Genomic DNA, 16,497 nt, shown 5'->3' on the forward strand with positions numbered 1-16,497 from the left:
TGCTTGTACAGCACCTTGCAGGAGCATTCACACACCTACAGCTTTTGCACATTTTTGTCATGGTAAAACCACAGTTTGAGGTATTTCATATGGATTTTATGTGATAGAACAATGCAAAGTAGGGCGGCAATGTGAAGTACGAGGAAAAAATTATGCATGATCAGGGTTAGGGTACATACATTTTCATTTTTTTGCCACAGATTTTCAGTTAGATTTAGGTCTGGACTTTGGCTAGACCACTCCAATACATAAACATGCTATGCTCTACACCAATTTATTGTAGTTCTGGGTGTATGTTTAGGGTATTTGTCCTGTTGGAAGATAAATCTCTCAGGGGCCTCAAAGTAAAGGGAACTGAATACATATGCATGCCACAATTTTCATTTTTTTGTTTTTGTAAAGCCTTTTGACAGCCATGTCTCATTTTCCCTTCACTTCTGAATAAAGCACTGTGTTTAGTTGGTCTATCATATAAAATCCCCTGAAGCTCATGATTGTAATGTGACGAAATAGGAAAAAGTGCAAAGGGAGATGAATACCATCGCAAGGCACTGTAAATGGTAAGGCAGAAGGAAATGCTAACTTCATAAGTTAATGGAAAGATGTAGTTATAAATCAGAGGATAAATGATCAAAAGAAGTTGAAGTTTGTGTTAGGTTATTTTTAATCAAACGTTCATTTGACCTCCAGGAAGCATTAGATGTTAAAGGTGAGGAGGGTCGGGATCACTACCAGATGACATCTACAGAATATGGATCTTTAGATGATGGATCTTAGAGTTTAAGTGTATGAAATGGTGAATGGTTTACAACAAACATGTAGGATGTTGCTGTTACTCAAGGGTTCAGTTCCATTTCAGTAGACTACAGAGGGGCGACTGGAAGTAGGCAGCTGGGGGGGAGCAGGAGAGGGTTAAACAGTGATAATGACGATGATATCTTACATCACTTGAGAGCTTGCTGGTGCTCAGACTGTGCTGCATGGACAGAGACTCAGCCATGTCAGTCACAGGTTTGTGGATCTTCTTCAGGTCACCCTTGTACTTCACCTGTGGGTGGTGTTAACAGATGCAGTTTTAATAAAGCAAGCACATAATCTTCATCAGGTGATAAAAAATCAGAGATGAGATCTTATTATACATGTTTTGGAGAAAAAGCGGTGAAAGCATTTTCTTTAATTACATGACAATTCAAAGGAAAAGCACTCAACAAAATATGCCAAGTATTCATTTTTCTTTTAACACTCATGATGGCAAACCGATAAGACTATGCAAATTCTGACCCATCATCCTACATTAGTTCATGCCCACTAAGAATAATAAAAACGCTTTTAGATGTTATAATTGATTGAAATGATTCACCTAACTTGATTTGATCCTTGGAGAACTATGTTCTGCTATTCTTGTAACAAACCTTTAAACTGCCATGCAGCCATTTGAAGATACCTGTAACTGCTTGGTGCATGGTTACACATAAAAACTGGAATAACATGATGTTAGTTATGTGTCCACCCACCTCACTAGCCAGATCATTGGCATCCTTCAGAGTTTTGTAAATTTTGCTCTCCTTCGGGTCAAATTGAGGTTTCTTTCCTTTCATCTCCTTATCAAACTTCTCCTTGTACTTCACCTGATGAGGCAAAATGACAACATATATTTTAAGTCAGCATGAGTTCTATGTTAAGACAAATAAGCGGATTTATAGACTCAAAACAACATAGAGAAGGGGTATACATGTGTATACAAAATGATTAACATCTCAGATGTTTTACAGACTCCTTGCCTTAAACATGCTGTATAACTGCTAGTAACTATGTATAGAACCGGCCCTCATGTATTGCCCCCGCCGGGTAAATAATATAAGAAAACCATTTATCTTTAAATCGCAGTAGTATAATATCACCCTTCAACAGTCTGACCTTTAATGTGCGTACATTTATTTGTAGGGAGGAAAATCTCATGATGAGATATAATTGTTTTTAATAAAATTACTGGTGGCAATTATTGGTACTCTTAACAGTCCATTTAAAAAAATATCCCTGAAACATTTGTTTTTTTTTAAGTTTATCATTTTCAAGCAATCTATATTCCATCCATTTGTCTGAGAGTAATGCCAAAAAAAATGTATTTTTTGGAATTGTGACTGGAACTTTGTGCTTTGATCAGATTGGAATAAGACTGAGACTTTTAGCAACTAAAACAACAGGGTTGTTTGGTATTAGTAAAAGAATTAATATGTGGAAAATCATCTCATGCCAACTGTTAAGTAAAGCAGAGTATCTGTTATGCTGTGGGCCTGTTTCCTATCCAAAGACCCTGGGAACATTTTTAGAGTACATGACACCATGAACTCTTCGAAATACAAGGATATTTTTGTACTTTAGGAAATTTAGGACAATCTAAAGAGATTGTGCAAAGAGCAATTATTAAAAAAAAAAGTTTCAAACTCACTTTCTATGTATGCTCCAACCTTGGGAAATACCACATCAACAGAAGCTGTGCTAAAGTGCTGTCTCATTGACCAAATGAGTTTTTAGTATTAACAATATAGTTACCAACAATTGTACCCTCTGTGATTTTGTTAAAAACAACTAGTTCATACATGATTTCTTTTACCCACAAAATAAATTTACTAGAATTAAACTTTTTAAAACCTTCTTCAGTGTGAGATTATGCTCCTGCAGTGAAAGATTAATTTACTATATGCAATCCTGGCACTATATAGATCCCTATATGTGCATGCAAATTATATATATATATATATATATATATACACACACACAGTATAGACCAAAGGTTTGGACACACCTTCTCATTCAAAGAGTTTTCTTTATTTTCATGACTATGAATATTGTAGCTTCACACTGAAGGCATCAAAACTATGAATTAACACATGTGGAATTATATACTGAACAAAAAGTGTGAAACAACTGAAAATATGTCTTATATTCTAGGTTCTTCAAAGTAGCCACCTTTTGCTTTGATTACTGCTCCGTACACTCTTGGCATTCTGTTGATGAGCTTCAAGAGGTAGTCACCTGAAATGGTTTTCACTTCACAGGTGTGTCCTGTCAGGTTTAATAAGTGGGATTTCAAGCCTTATAAATGGGGTTGGGACCATCAGTTGTGTTGTGCAGGAGGTGGATACAGTACACAGCTGATAGTCCTACTGAATAGACTGTTAGAATTTGTATTATGGCAAGAAAAAAGCAGCTAAGTAAAGAAAAACGAGTGGCCATTATTACTTTAAGAAATGAAGGTCAGTCAGTCCGAACAATTGGGAAACTTTGAAAGTGTCCCCAAGTGCAGTCACAGAAACCATCAAGCGCTACAAAGAAACTGGATCACATGAGGACCGCCCCAGGAAAGGAAGACCAAGAGTCACCTCTGCCTCGGACAATAAGTTCATCCGAGTCACCAGCCTCAGAAATCGCAGGTTAACAGCAGCTCAGATTAGAGAACAGGTCAATGCCACACAGAGTTCTAGCAGCAGACACATCTCTAGAACAACTGTTAAGAGGAGACTGTGTGAATCAGGCCTTCATGGTAAAATAGCTTCTAGGAAACCACTGCTGAGGACAGGCAACAAGCAGAAGAGACTTGTTTGGGCTAAAGAACACAAGGAATGGACATTAAACCAGTGGAAATCTGTGATTTACTCTGATGAGTCCAAGTTTGAGATCTTTGGTTCCAACCACCGTGTCTTTGTGCAGCGCAGAAGAGGTGAACAGATGGACTCTACATGCCTGGTTCCCACCGTTAAGCATGGAGGAGGAGGTGTGATGGTGTGGGGGTGCTTTGCTGGTGACACTGTTGGGGATTTATTCAAAATTGAAGGCATACTGAACCAGCATGGCTACCACAGCATCTTACAGCGGCATGCTATTCCATCCGGTTTGCATTTAGTTGGACCATCATTTATTTTTCAACAGGACAATGACCCCAAACACACCTCCAGGCTGTGTAAGGGCTATTTGACCAAGAAGGAGAGTGATGGGGTGCTGCGCCAGATGACCTGGCCTCCACAGTCACCGGACCTGAACCCAATCGAGATGGTTTGGGGTGAGCTGGACCGCAGAGTGAAGGCAAAAGGGCCAACAAGTGCTAAGAATCTCTGGGAACTCCTTCAAGACTGTTGGAAAACCATTTCAGGTGACTACCTCTTGAAGCTCATCAACAGAATGCCAAGAGTGTACGGAGCAGTAATCAAAGCAAAAGGTGGCTACTTTGAAGAACCTAGAATATAAGATATATTTTCAGTTGTTTCACACTTTTTTGTTCAGTATATAATTTCACATGTGTTAATTCATAGTTTTGATGCCTTCAATGTGAAGCTACAATATTCACAGTCATGAAAATAAAGAAAACTCTTTGAATGAGAAGGTGTGTCCAAACTATATATATATATATATATGTGTGTGTGTGTGTGTGTGCAAAACTAAATATGCAAAACCAGAACTTCGTACATAATAAGAATGAAAACTAAATAAAGTAATGTTATTATGTTCCTAATCCACTAAACTTGTTTTTTATAAAGAATGTGCTAAAACAATAATAGGTAAATACCATAAATATTACAAGTGTATAAATAGTATTCCCACAGTTGTAGACTTGTGTTGAAATCGATAAGGCTGTGCTGACCTCTAGTGTCCAAATTAAGAATAAATCCCAGCAAAGTTCTGAGAAATGGCAAGCTTTTCAGGAAAATCTAGTTGTAAAAGCTTGGTGATCATTTTACATGTTTCAGTCTGTGAACAATTAGAAACACACAGAAGACTGAAGGAGGGATATTTAGAAAATACAAACAAATACTGTATGAGAACCAGTGCAGCTAATGCTGCAATGCATTTTCTATGCTTAGCAATAAGCCACAGATTGTACAGCAGAGGAAAACAAAGGATGCACACATAACTGAAAAGTGCAAACAGTAAGACAAATCAAAGCATGCAGTTGTTTCATAGAACAGATAAAAATGATTTTATACCCTTAATAGTTTAAAAACTTGATTACTAATTAAAAACCCAAATTCAATTGAACATCTGTCTAAGAGTTGAAAAGGAGTGAACTGTTTGACAAAGGAGACAAACACATAGCAGCAGCTCTTCAGTTTTACGACATGCATCTCCTTACATCACTAGTCACAGCACTCATTTTCTTAATGTGGCGCATCAGGGGGGTATCATAGGAAGCTGCTCCATGGAGGGAGGCCTTGGCCTCCACCTACAAAGCCCAGTGAGATTGTGGAATGAGAATACAAAGACATTATGGAAGCAGGGATGACAGGAAAGAGATTAGGAATACTAGCAAAGAGATGAAGAAGAACGGAGAAAGAAAATACACATGTGGTCAGGTTTAAGGATGGGGTTAGACGTGTACAAGGATATGAGCAGTTAAACATGAATATATATTATGAATTCACAGTGACAGATTAAAACATGGATTTTAATAGAGGATGACAGAGGAAGCACTGTGAAAGAGCAGCTAGTTCAGTCATTATGCCAACAGGAGTGCTGCTAAGCATCACATCTACTCCAGCAAGTATAACTGGTGGAAGGTAGTCTGATAATTTAACCAAGACAGTGGTTTTTACATTTTTATGCTGCCACTTCCTGATTTGAGGGGCCACATAAGTCAAAAAAGAAATGGAAACACAAAGGTGATTTTTTCCATGAGGTGGTATTTGTAAACCACCACAGAGAAAGAGATGTGTCTTTTTCCTGAGATGTACTAAGATAAAATGACTTATTTCTTGTCTTGTACCTGACTGGTCAGCTGGGACACATGGGTTGCCAAAGCAATGTCTGGCCGGTTAATAAGAGAACCTCCACGGCTGGCCTCTTCACGTGCTTTTTCACGATAGCCAATCTGATGGACAGAGGAGGAAACGAGAATCAGAGGACCATTAACAAACTGAACTCATGCAGGTGTGGTGTTGTGTGGTTTCAGATTAATATTAAGAAAAGATGGAGTGCAATGTTTATGGGGACACAGTCTGTGTGGTTCAGTAGTCAGGGACGGAGACTTTAAAACTTCATCATTTTTATGAAAAAGTTATTCTCATATTTCTCTCCAAAGGGTACGTTTGTATTCTCTACCTCATGGGGTTCAACATTAGCCTCATGCAGATGCAGGTTTGTCAATGAGTGGATGTCTCAGACCCTCTCCATAAAGAAAACTACCCTAAGGTCTCACGCTAAGACCAACCTAAGGTCTCCAGAACCATTAGAACATCACTGGACAGCCACCAATTGCACAATTTGGAGGTGTGAGCGCTTCTTTCCCATTGGGAACCCCTATTTGCAGAGAGCACAAGCATGCATGAGAGCTATTTTTCATTTCGGTTGCTTGGTGAAATCCTTTTGTTGCTGCCAGAAGAGTAGCAGGATCCTCACATGTGCATAGGCTGGTATCTAGTAGCTGGTAGACAGTAAATTAGGTTACTTGAAATTTTTCGGTTTTAGCCTTGGCATAGGATTAGAGTGGCCACTACTTGTTGAAATCCTCAAATGGCCAGGCCTGGTAGTCCTCACTCCTGCTATCAGGCTCCTCCATGACCACAATATCGGATCACCATGACCTTACCAAGGTAGGTCAGGGCATATTTAAAACAGTCAGGAAGCTCTCATGCGCCATCATGCGTAATGGGGAGCGAGCACTCTAGAACAACTCTCTAAGACCCTGCAGAGATCACACTATTCTCTTTGATTTTTCATATCATGTTGTTACTCGAGTGTGATGAGGGACATAGTCTTTGAACTAAATATTTATACAAGTATTTGTTGCTTACCTCACTGATAAGCTTAGCAGCCTGGGTGGCCTTCTTGATGTCAGGACGGTCAACGACAGTAGTGTAGTGCAGGTTGGCTTTAGCATCCTTTTTGTAGGCAACCTATGATATGAAACAGAGTGTCAGAAAAGTACTGAATGCACTGAAAATTGAGCAACACCTCGATAGGCAAACATACTATAAATAAAACACTGAAGTGTAAATGTAGAAATATCTCACATTGCTCTGATTCTTCGCTACGTCCATGGCATGCTGAACGTCAGGTGGCACAATCATCTGGTTGTACACTGACTTGCCCTTTTCCTTTTCGAACTTCTGTTTGTACTGTTTCTATAAATAAGGGAGCACAACAGAGTGTCATCAGCAGCTGAATAAACACAGTCCAGAATGAGGTGGTTGGGTTGATTTGGGTTAAATAAAACAAGAAAATGAGAGAGAGGTGTACCTCGCTGACCAGCTTCTTCACCGCCCTGCTGTGGGCAGTATCACGAGTCTCAGCCAGTGTGGTGAATGAGCCAGACTGCATGATCTTCTTACTTTCCTGCTTGTATTTGCTCTGAGAATGAATGTGGGAGCATCACATCTCACAACATGTTGTTGTTACACAGTATTCCAAACCAGGCAAGGATTTGCTCAAGAATGAAAAAATTTAAAACTCTTTTTGTTTTTACGTCCTCACCTCTGATACCAGAGTGCGCACTGCTTTGGCATGGAGAATCTGAGGGGTGTCCATAACAGGTATGTAGTGACCCTTTGTCTTTTCATACTTCTCTTTGTACTTCACCTGGAGAGGGTGAAATATAAAAGCATTCATTATGTTGGTGCAACCTATTATCATAATTAAAATAAAAAACTGTCCAAGCACATTCATGAATTACTTTCATGGAAAGACAAAAAATACTTACGACACTGGCTATTTCAGCATTTTTCTTGTACATGAGAGTGTACTTATCATCAGACACAGGTATCACACAGCCCTTCATCATCTCTTTGTCATACTTGTACTCAACCTGTGGGTAAAATTAAATTTAGATCAACGCTGACATATGAACAATGACATAGAAATTACACTTCTAAAGAAGAATGGACTCACATCACTCTGCTGCAGAGAGTTTTTGGCAGCATTGAGAAAGTCTGGCCTGTCTGTTGTCCAGATCCACTTGTTCTTAGTTGCCTCATACTTCTTCTTGTAGTCCAGCTAACAACAGAAACATAATAAGTACTTTATCAATATTGCTAGGGTCCTTTGTGTTAAGTTTGGTTTTTAACAGGCAATGGTATTTCCTTATGCTGTTAATTATGGCTGCTTACATTGCTGATGTTCTTGTAGGCCTCCTTGGCAGCACGGATCTCATGAGCCTCTGGGTCCATGTTGATCTGGGCTTTGCTCTTCTCATATACCTCTTTGTATTTTAGCTGCGAGATGAATAAAAAATAAAGTTAAAAACATTTGTTTTTTCATGTTTCAGGTCTGCAAACTGTAACAAGTAGGCATGGGTTATGGTTGTCCTCAATCATCATGAAGTTATACTAAATGTTCCATCATAATGTTCTTACAGTTTAAAGACCTTCAAAGGAAAGGCCTTAAAACATGCCAAAGTGAATAGAGTTCTCCATTGAAGCTCAGAATAATACATTGACATGCTATTTTAAAACTAAAGTTGGCAAGCTAAGAGCAGCATGTCTGTTAAGCAGCCTGCTGCAGGCTAGCTAACAGAGCAGATTGTCTGGCTAATTAGCCAGCTAACATTGTTCTATTATTCTCCTAGTGTTTTTCTATAAGAAGCAGAATTACAAAAAGGTGTGACAAGTTGGACAATACGCACATTCACATCAAAACTACTACTAAAATTAGAGGGTGTTAATTCTGTATTCTTGCTTAAATAAAACAATATTGCAGATTCTAACTGTAATATTTCAATATGTTGCGTTATTTTAGTATTAAAGGAACAAATGTTTCTTTTCTGCTTTAAATACAAGCAACAAGATCTTTGTGTATACATTTTTACTTCAAAACATTTGTGGTAATATGTCACTGGAGTGAAACTTACATTGCTGGTGATCTCTTTGACCTTCTTCATGTGCTGCTGGTGTGGAGTATCATAAGGCAGGGTGTATCCCTTGGCCTTAGTCTTGTTGTACTCCATCCTGTATATAATCTAAGTAGACACAAGAAATATTATAGTAAAGGAAAGTGAAAAAAAGTGAAACATAATAGGGAAAGAAAAACACAAAACTTACATCAGTGATCTTCTTGCTGCGTTTGTGAGCCTCATACTCGGGAGTCTCCAGAACGGAGGTGAACTTATCTTTGGCACGTTCATACTGCTCCCTGTACTTCCACTGAGGAAAGATGAATAGAGACATTAAAGTTAGTGTAGCTCATTGAAAGGCAATTAATGACATGTTTAAAATCCAAATCCAAATTTGTCTGCTTCTAACGTAAGAATGTAAAGAAAAAACTATCCAAATTGAATCAAACAGGGAGAAAAACATGTATTTCTTACAGTCAATTCAGATACTAAAAGTTTAACATGACATTTAAATAGTCAAACGACGTTATACCTAAGATATAATAATAATGTAATTATTTTCACTATTTTGGATAGTTATCTGACTCAAATCTCAAGAAAAAGCCAAAAACATCATGTCGGGTTTCTTAAAAATAAATTAGTGCAGTGTTGTCATGCATGTCACCAAAAACATGCTTTATGAGACACAGAGAGACACAGACAGAAAAATTAAAACACAAGTTACCACTATTTGGTGATGAAAGCCACATTCTTCACAATGACCAGCTGCTCTTCTCACTGAGCTAAATTTAATATTATTTCAGAATGTATCCAAAAACGAATGCATTTCTACATTAACCGTATCAGTATAAGGAATTATCTCTTGTACTGGATCATCTTGTGAAGCTGAGGGTGTTAAAAAAAGACCAACTCAGTTTTCCTGTAATGTTTGCCTACCCTGGTGATCTTTTGTTATCTGTTGCTCAATAAATAGGGTCTGATAAAATGTAGTCTAGTTTTGGTGAATGGCTAGAAAATAAAAGTGTACACAATAAAGAATTTAAAAAATCAGATTAGTATTATCAATCAAACTATCGAACAGTTCTAAAGTATATCACACAAAATTTGCACCTCATGTAATATTTCATATTACATGAGGTCTAAGTATGTAGATGACGACTAACATTTTTGCAGCTGCATTTCTGATTCTACGTATGTCTGCTCACAACTGGGCAAGGACACTGCGATTTAGAATGAGTTAAAGTTTCATTACCTAGTGAGATAAAAGTTAGGAAATGGAGGAGGAATGCATGGATTTAGAACCCCTTTTAGGCGGATTAAATGGGTGGAGGGAAGAAATAAACATGTCCAGAAACACCAGGAAGAGAAAAACAATTCGTCTATAATCTGTGACTTTAGTAGGTGATATGACAAAAAAATCGCACCACATTATTTTCACTTTCAAATCAAAAGTGCAAAACTGTTACATCTAAAATGATTAAATAATTTAACTTATTAGACAGTATTTAAGTTACGGAACATTACCGACCAGATTTTGATCTTTTTGTGCCTTTTTTTCAACTTGTGTCGCTCATAACCAACAGACTTTAACTGTCTAAATCCAAAAGACATTTTAATCTAAAGGGTAAACAACAACAGCACAATCTAATAACTTGTTGCCCGGCCCTAGTTGAAGGGAATAGTTCCTGTGTGTTTGTGGACAGGTCTCTGTTACAGCAGTTCACTGGTCTCTGACTGTTTACCTTACTGCCCATAATGGACTGGCAAAGGGCTGTGAGGATGTCAGGGCGGAGTAACTCATTGCAGCCATTCTTTAGTAGATCCTTTGCTCGGGATTTATACTTTTTCTGTCCACACACACAATGACAAACATACACACAAAGCATGCCACAGTTTAGAACAAACTGAGAGACAGAAACATCACTGGGAGGACTGGAAGAGAGCTCCGGAGACCAGACACCCATATGTACTGATCTGTGCCAAAAGAGTGATAGAAACGATCACTTTCTATAGATCCAGGTTTTAAGATTTTTTTAAACATTAGGTATAAAGATTTAGAAATCTGTGAACTCAAGCTGTCTCTCTCATGGAACAGATATAGACAGGTCATGCTCACTCAAGGTAGCAGCTGCTATTTGAGTGGCACGAATCATAGGAACCTGTCAGGGACAAATAGGCAGAGAGACAATGAGTAGAGATGATGCAGAGGACCCATCACAGCCATGCGGCGACCACTCCCGCTGGCAGGTCTGTTGACAACCTCATGCACCAGTATGAGCAGTCTGGAGGCCCAGCAGTGTGCAGGTAGGCCGGCCGGTCGCTCAGCACATCCAGGACGTTTACCTGGCTCATATTCCTGTTCTCCCTGGCCAGCTGGTATGTAGGATCATGTGTAGTTATGGTGAACTTATCCTTGGTCTTCTCATAATTAGCTCTGTAGATCCTCTGCTCAGAATTTCAGAAGGTTGTTAAAAACAAATGTCTGAAAAAGGTTGTCTCTAGCATTCCAACAAACTTTAAGGAACAGAACACAGTTAAAAAACAATGAAATATGCATCAGCAAACATGAAAAACTGTTTTACACATTTAAAGATGGTTCCCAACCATTTGTCCTTAGAGCTTCTTTTCTTTCTTCAACAGAACAGCTGGGACCCCAGCCCCCTCCCCTGCTATCGACCTACTGTACACACTCTAGATGTTTCTCTTTCTAAATAAACCAACATCTACCTTGACCTTTCTTACCACTGTCCAGGGATCCGATGTAGCAGCTGTTACAGGTGTTTTGTTACTGCAACAAGTACCTAAATCCTCTGAAGTGCATGTAGTACTGAATAAGAAAATAACCTGGGTTGGTCAGTCTGAGCTCTAGTCAAAACACTTTGGTCATGATCCTTGTAGAAATACTTCACACACTCTGAATCCTACTGAAAACAGGTAGTTACGTCACTGCATGTTTGATATGTCAAGGAAGTTCCTCTTATCTCACACATTTAGCTTCAATGGACAGGTGTTGCAAACCTGTGTGCCAAGACCCTTTTCTAACCATTCAGCTACAGCTTACACATAACGTTTGTTACAATGCCGTTTATTTATTTTTTATATGATTCTAATTCCACTAACACACTTGGATAATGCAGTTATGCGTGTAAAAGCACTGTTTGGTGCCAAGACGATTTCAGCATACGTCCGAAAAAAGCATCTCTTTGGAATTATAGCCTGGTTTCTCCCCTTAGCTCTCTAGCACCCCCAATGTTGGGAATCAGTGTTCTAAGCAATAACGAAATAAAATAAAACATTTAAATTTTTTTACCTCCAAGCAGAGAGTCCAAAAGGGAAGCACAGAGACAGATAAACATGGTTGGTATATTCAGACCAAATAGTAATCATATTATTTGATAAAGCATAAGACAAAAGAAGGGAAGGACTCACATCGTTGATCAGAACTGAGGCGTTCCTTGCAGCCTCGAAGAACGGAGTGTCGCATGTGTATTTGAAGTTTCCTCTGTTCTTCTCAAATGAGGCTCTGTACAGTCTCTGTAATAGAAAAATATGGTTGAAATCAGGATGCATGCTTGTTGTATGTGTTTGAAGAATATATGAATGGAACTGGTCATTCACCTCACTGTACAGAGCCTTATTCCTATCAGCCAACAGCATCTCAGGAGTGTCCCACACATAGCACCCAATACCCTTCAGCCACTCCAAGTCCTCCTTGTACTTCACCTAAAAACAGAGAAAAATAGGATTTAACACAAATATTATGTAGCATGTAAGTCCTTCTATCTGCTGTGGAGACACGCTGTGTGGTTTTGAGTACTTACATTGCTGACATTATCATTGGCTATCTTGCTGAAGAAAAACTCGGGGCGGTCAGGGATGGACTTCCATGTGCCCAGAGAGTTAATATACTTCTCTCTGTATTTCACCTGTGGAGCAGAAAAGGACAGCGAGGCAAGTCAGTCACCTTTAAATTGAAAAAAGGATCATTGTACTGGCATTCATAGGTAAATTTGGATCAATTCATTTCAACAGCCGACCTCACTGATGTCATCAGTGACTTTGCGGTGGCAGACAATATCCAGAGCGTCCTTGTCGGTGTGATAATGGCCCTTGGAAAGTTCAAAGGTTTCTTTGTAGCGCAACTGAAGGAAGAACAAAATAGGGGAAAAAGTCAATTTTCAGTACTCCCTATTTGTACAAAAATGCCCTCCCTTAGAAATGCCAGAATACATTACATTTTCAACAACAATGCTGAAAAATATTAACTTAAGAAAAGGTTTTTTGTCATGGTCATACTTACGTCACTGGATTGCAGGTAGGCTTTCTTGGAACGTATCAGGATCGGAGTATCAGCAATAGCAGTGTACCTGTGCTTCATCTTTTCATACTGCTCTTTGTATTTAGTCTGAGTGGAGAACAAAATATGCAACATATTTAGATTTATTTTAAAATATTTAGATCAATGTAGGTAACATTTTCTATCAAGTATGCTAAAGTAAGACAGAGAGCTTACCTCACTGTAGATCACTTTCATTTTTCTTGCGTGTTGAATATTTGGAGTGTTAGTTTCTGGCGTGAAATGAGCTCTCTCCTTTGATGCCAGATCTGTATACTGGTACTGTAGAAATAGAAAATCAATCAGTATGTTTTACATGAGAGAAAATTGCATACTTGCTTAATAATCTGCCAGAAGAGCAAAGATGTGTTTAAGCTTGCCTTGTTAGTCAGCTGTTGGGCCCACTTGACTCTCTTGATGTCCAAAGAATCTGCGAGGGAGGAAACTTTAGCCATTTCCTTCCTGCTCTGGGCTCTGTATATCCGCTGGAAAAAGACAAGCAGTACAAAGAAAAGTTAAACATGGTGAGAAAATTTTTTTTTTTGAAATCGCATATGATACTGCACACTAACAAAGGATGAGGATAAGGGTATAAAAGGATACGGTATAAAAATCTACAGCACAAAACATGATTTCTTCTTGATCTTCTGAATTTCTTGTGACCTTCTTTCAACAATAACTTTCTTGTTGTCACTCTTTTTGGAGAGCCCCACTAATAGTTGTCCTGCATACAGAGTTTTCAGCAAAGCAGTAAAAGGGGCCCGGCTACAAGAGTACGTCACACTTTTTAGATAATTATATGTAAAGAAATGTGAAAACCAGGTATCCGTTTCATTTTATTTCTGAATTATGTGCCAGTTTGTGTTGGTCTGTCACATTGAATTACAATAATATTTGAAAATTCTCAAGGTTTAGGGGTATAGACAGTTTTCCAAATAACTCACATCACTCATGTGAGTCTTCAGCTCAGTCACACGGTTGTACTCTGGAGTATCCAGGACCACAGTGAAGTTCGAGAGGTTCTTCTTAGCCTCCACTGGATAGCTTGTCTGTAAAAGTAAAAACAGGCAATAGGAAAGATGTGCCACTGGAGAAAGAAGGACATGCACTGAAAGTAAAAAGGACACACGCACCCTCTGTTTGGTGATGTTACGGACGTGGACCATCTCTGGGGTGTCATACAAGAAGCAGCCTATGCCTCTCAGCCACATCAGATCCTCTTTGTACCTCAGCTAATAACAGCAAAATATTTTTTTTTAACAAACTTGGTTTTAAAAAAGATTTTGTCAATATCTGGGGAAAAAATTATCTGTCTCTTCTTCCGTTTTTGCAATACCTCGCTGGTGATGTCATTGACGTGACGACAGTGCATGAGTTGGGGTGTTATAGGCATAGAGATCAGCTGGCCTCTGCTGTTGTAGTATTTCTCCTTGTAGCACAGCTAGGGTGAGAAAAAAACTGGGGCATAAATAGCACATCCTCTCAACCCAGCTAAACCAGAAAAAAACAAGCGTAAACATGAATGTTGATAATAGTTGCATACATCACTCAGGTTGTATTGGTTCATCTTGACTTGTTTGACATCAGGAGTGTCATAGACTGTGTGGATCTTGTCCTTCTGCTTGTGGTAAGCCTCACGATACAGCCGCTGAGGAAGCAAACAGATTATCACAAATTATCACAAAGGGTTATGGGCCTCTTCACATGTTCAGCCCAATGATGCTGGGAATTTCCTAACTTACGTCGTTGATGATCTTGTGAGCCTTTCTTGCAGTGACGAAGTTGACACCTTCTGGATGAAGAGTGTAAGCTTTAGCCTTCACCATCTCAAAGGCCTCCTTGTATTTTACCTGAACAGACAAGAGCCAAAGTGTCTAATTTCGGGTGCATCGCGATGGTCCTTTACTGCTGTCAAATTCATAAATACTTACATTGCTGGTGACAACACTGTTCATCTTGGCCTGCTTGATGAGTGGGGTATCACTGGGCAGAGAGTAACCAGTGGGCATGAAGTTCTTGTTGGCCCCTGTGTACCAGTTCTAGTAGAAGACACCAAACAGGTTTAGGAGAACATATTTTACATTATCTGCTAACATAAGAAAATGATACTGAATGTTTAGGGATATTAACTTACATTACTCTGGATGTGATTGGCCAGGCGTGCTCTTTCTGTTTCCATTGTAACGGCAGGCGAAGTGTGCTTGCCCTTGACGTTGGCATTATAATCCAAACGATAGTGAAGCTGGGGCAGAAGCAAAGGAAAACCGACCTGATATATGATGCTGTTTATGTTACAAGGTAACATATCTTAAATCAAAAACAAATTAAAGGAAATAAAAAGACAAGATAATGTGATTACATCACTCAGGTTCTGAGCGTTCTGCTTGGCTGTCTCATACACTGGAGTGTCCATCACTACAGTATAGTCCTTGAACGCCTCAATGCCTTTGGCTCTGTACGTGGCCTGCAAATGAAAACAAAAAAAACAAATCGTCATAACTGTGAGATAGCATGAGAGGAAGGTAAAAAGTGCTTGATGTGCTAAAATTAGATAAAGAATTAATATATTGACAGCATTTACCTCACTCTGTAGGACACCAGCATGCTTGACACGGAGGATCTCTGGAGTGTCCCAGGCATAACACCCGATACCCTTCAGCCAGTTCAGGTCATCCTTGTAGAAGATCTGGAGAAGAATAACTTAAATTTAGCATATTTTAAAATCTCCTCTTTTTATTCCTTTCAGCTGTTAAACCTCTACTCAGAAATACTAATAACCCAGATAAAGTGCATGCAAATTGTTGCACCAACTTTCTCATTCAGTCAGTGTAGTACTGTGACTGCATGATGGTTACTCACATCACTGAGTTGCTCGTTAACTTTGCGGGCCTGGACGTACATCTGCATGTCAGGCAGGCAAATCCACTGGTGGAAATACTTGCGGTAGTGGATGCCGCTGACAGTGGACTGGGTGTTGCGAGCAGACAGGATCTCCAGCATGTCTGGAGGGATATGGTTCTTGGCCTTAGTCTTCTCGTAGTTCTCCTTGTACAGGCGCTGAACAGATAAGCAACAGGTGCTTGTATTAGCTGAAACATCTTGTGTTTATCATGAACTGAAACAGATTGTGGCATTCTTATTAACAATGACTTCTCTTTTAGAGTATTTAGCATTAAATTAAAAATGATAAATAAAAATGGTAAAACACTCACATCTAAAACCAGCTTTCCGGCTTTGACACAACGAGCCGTAGCAGGATCGTCTTCGAGTGACTTCGGCAGACTGTAAAGGGATTTGAATTTCTCATAATCCTCCTTGTACTTGACCTAAAGGGGCAAGAAGA

The 16,497-nt window shown here is 39.1% G+C and overlaps 1 protein-coding gene across 1 annotated transcript in view; it reads right to left on the bottom strand.

Annotated features, from left to right (window-relative positions):
• The window catches only part of neb (nebulin), a 71,251-nt gene that overhangs the window by 17,682 nt on the left and 37,072 nt on the right, over positions 1–16,497 (bottom strand). The window contains exons 87-118 of the mRNA XM_047370512.1: positions 16,367–16,480; positions 16,014–16,211; positions 15,736–15,840; positions 15,514–15,618; positions 15,289–15,396; positions 15,086–15,193; positions 14,897–15,004; positions 14,698–14,802; positions 14,491–14,595; positions 14,288–14,386; positions 14,099–14,203; positions 13,535–13,639; positions 13,332–13,436; positions 13,119–13,223; positions 12,856–12,960; positions 12,640–12,744; positions 12,437–12,541; positions 12,248–12,352; positions 10,561–10,665; positions 9,027–9,128; positions 8,837–8,944; positions 8,097–8,201; positions 7,879–7,983; positions 7,691–7,795; positions 7,465–7,569; positions 7,231–7,341; positions 7,005–7,115; positions 6,786–6,887; positions 5,759–5,863; positions 5,129–5,218; positions 1,515–1,628; positions 944–1,048 (exon numbers count right to left, since the gene is read on the bottom strand). Coding sequence (XP_047226468.1) covers positions 944–1,048; positions 1,515–1,628; positions 5,129–5,218; positions 5,759–5,863; positions 6,786–6,887; positions 7,005–7,115; positions 7,231–7,341; positions 7,465–7,569; positions 7,691–7,795; positions 7,879–7,983; positions 8,097–8,201; positions 8,837–8,944; positions 9,027–9,128; positions 10,561–10,665; positions 12,248–12,352; positions 12,437–12,541; positions 12,640–12,744; positions 12,856–12,960; positions 13,119–13,223; positions 13,332–13,436; positions 13,535–13,639; positions 14,099–14,203; positions 14,288–14,386; positions 14,491–14,595; positions 14,698–14,802; positions 14,897–15,004; positions 15,086–15,193; positions 15,289–15,396; positions 15,514–15,618; positions 15,736–15,840; positions 16,014–16,211; positions 16,367–16,480 — 3,468 coding nt within the window. The remainder of the gene's footprint in view (positions 1–943; positions 1,049–1,514; positions 1,629–5,128; positions 5,219–5,758; positions 5,864–6,785; positions 6,888–7,004; positions 7,116–7,230; positions 7,342–7,464; positions 7,570–7,690; positions 7,796–7,878; positions 7,984–8,096; positions 8,202–8,836; positions 8,945–9,026; positions 9,129–10,560; positions 10,666–12,247; positions 12,353–12,436; positions 12,542–12,639; positions 12,745–12,855; positions 12,961–13,118; positions 13,224–13,331; positions 13,437–13,534; positions 13,640–14,098; positions 14,204–14,287; positions 14,387–14,490; positions 14,596–14,697; positions 14,803–14,896; positions 15,005–15,085; positions 15,194–15,288; positions 15,397–15,513; positions 15,619–15,735; positions 15,841–16,013; positions 16,212–16,366; positions 16,481–16,497) is intronic.

This window comes from Girardinichthys multiradiatus, chromosome 7, assembly GCF_021462225.1.
Source record: "Girardinichthys multiradiatus isolate DD_20200921_A chromosome 7, DD_fGirMul_XY1, whole genome shotgun sequence".
NCBI lineage: Eukaryota > Metazoa > Chordata > Actinopteri > Cyprinodontiformes > Goodeidae > Girardinichthys > Girardinichthys multiradiatus.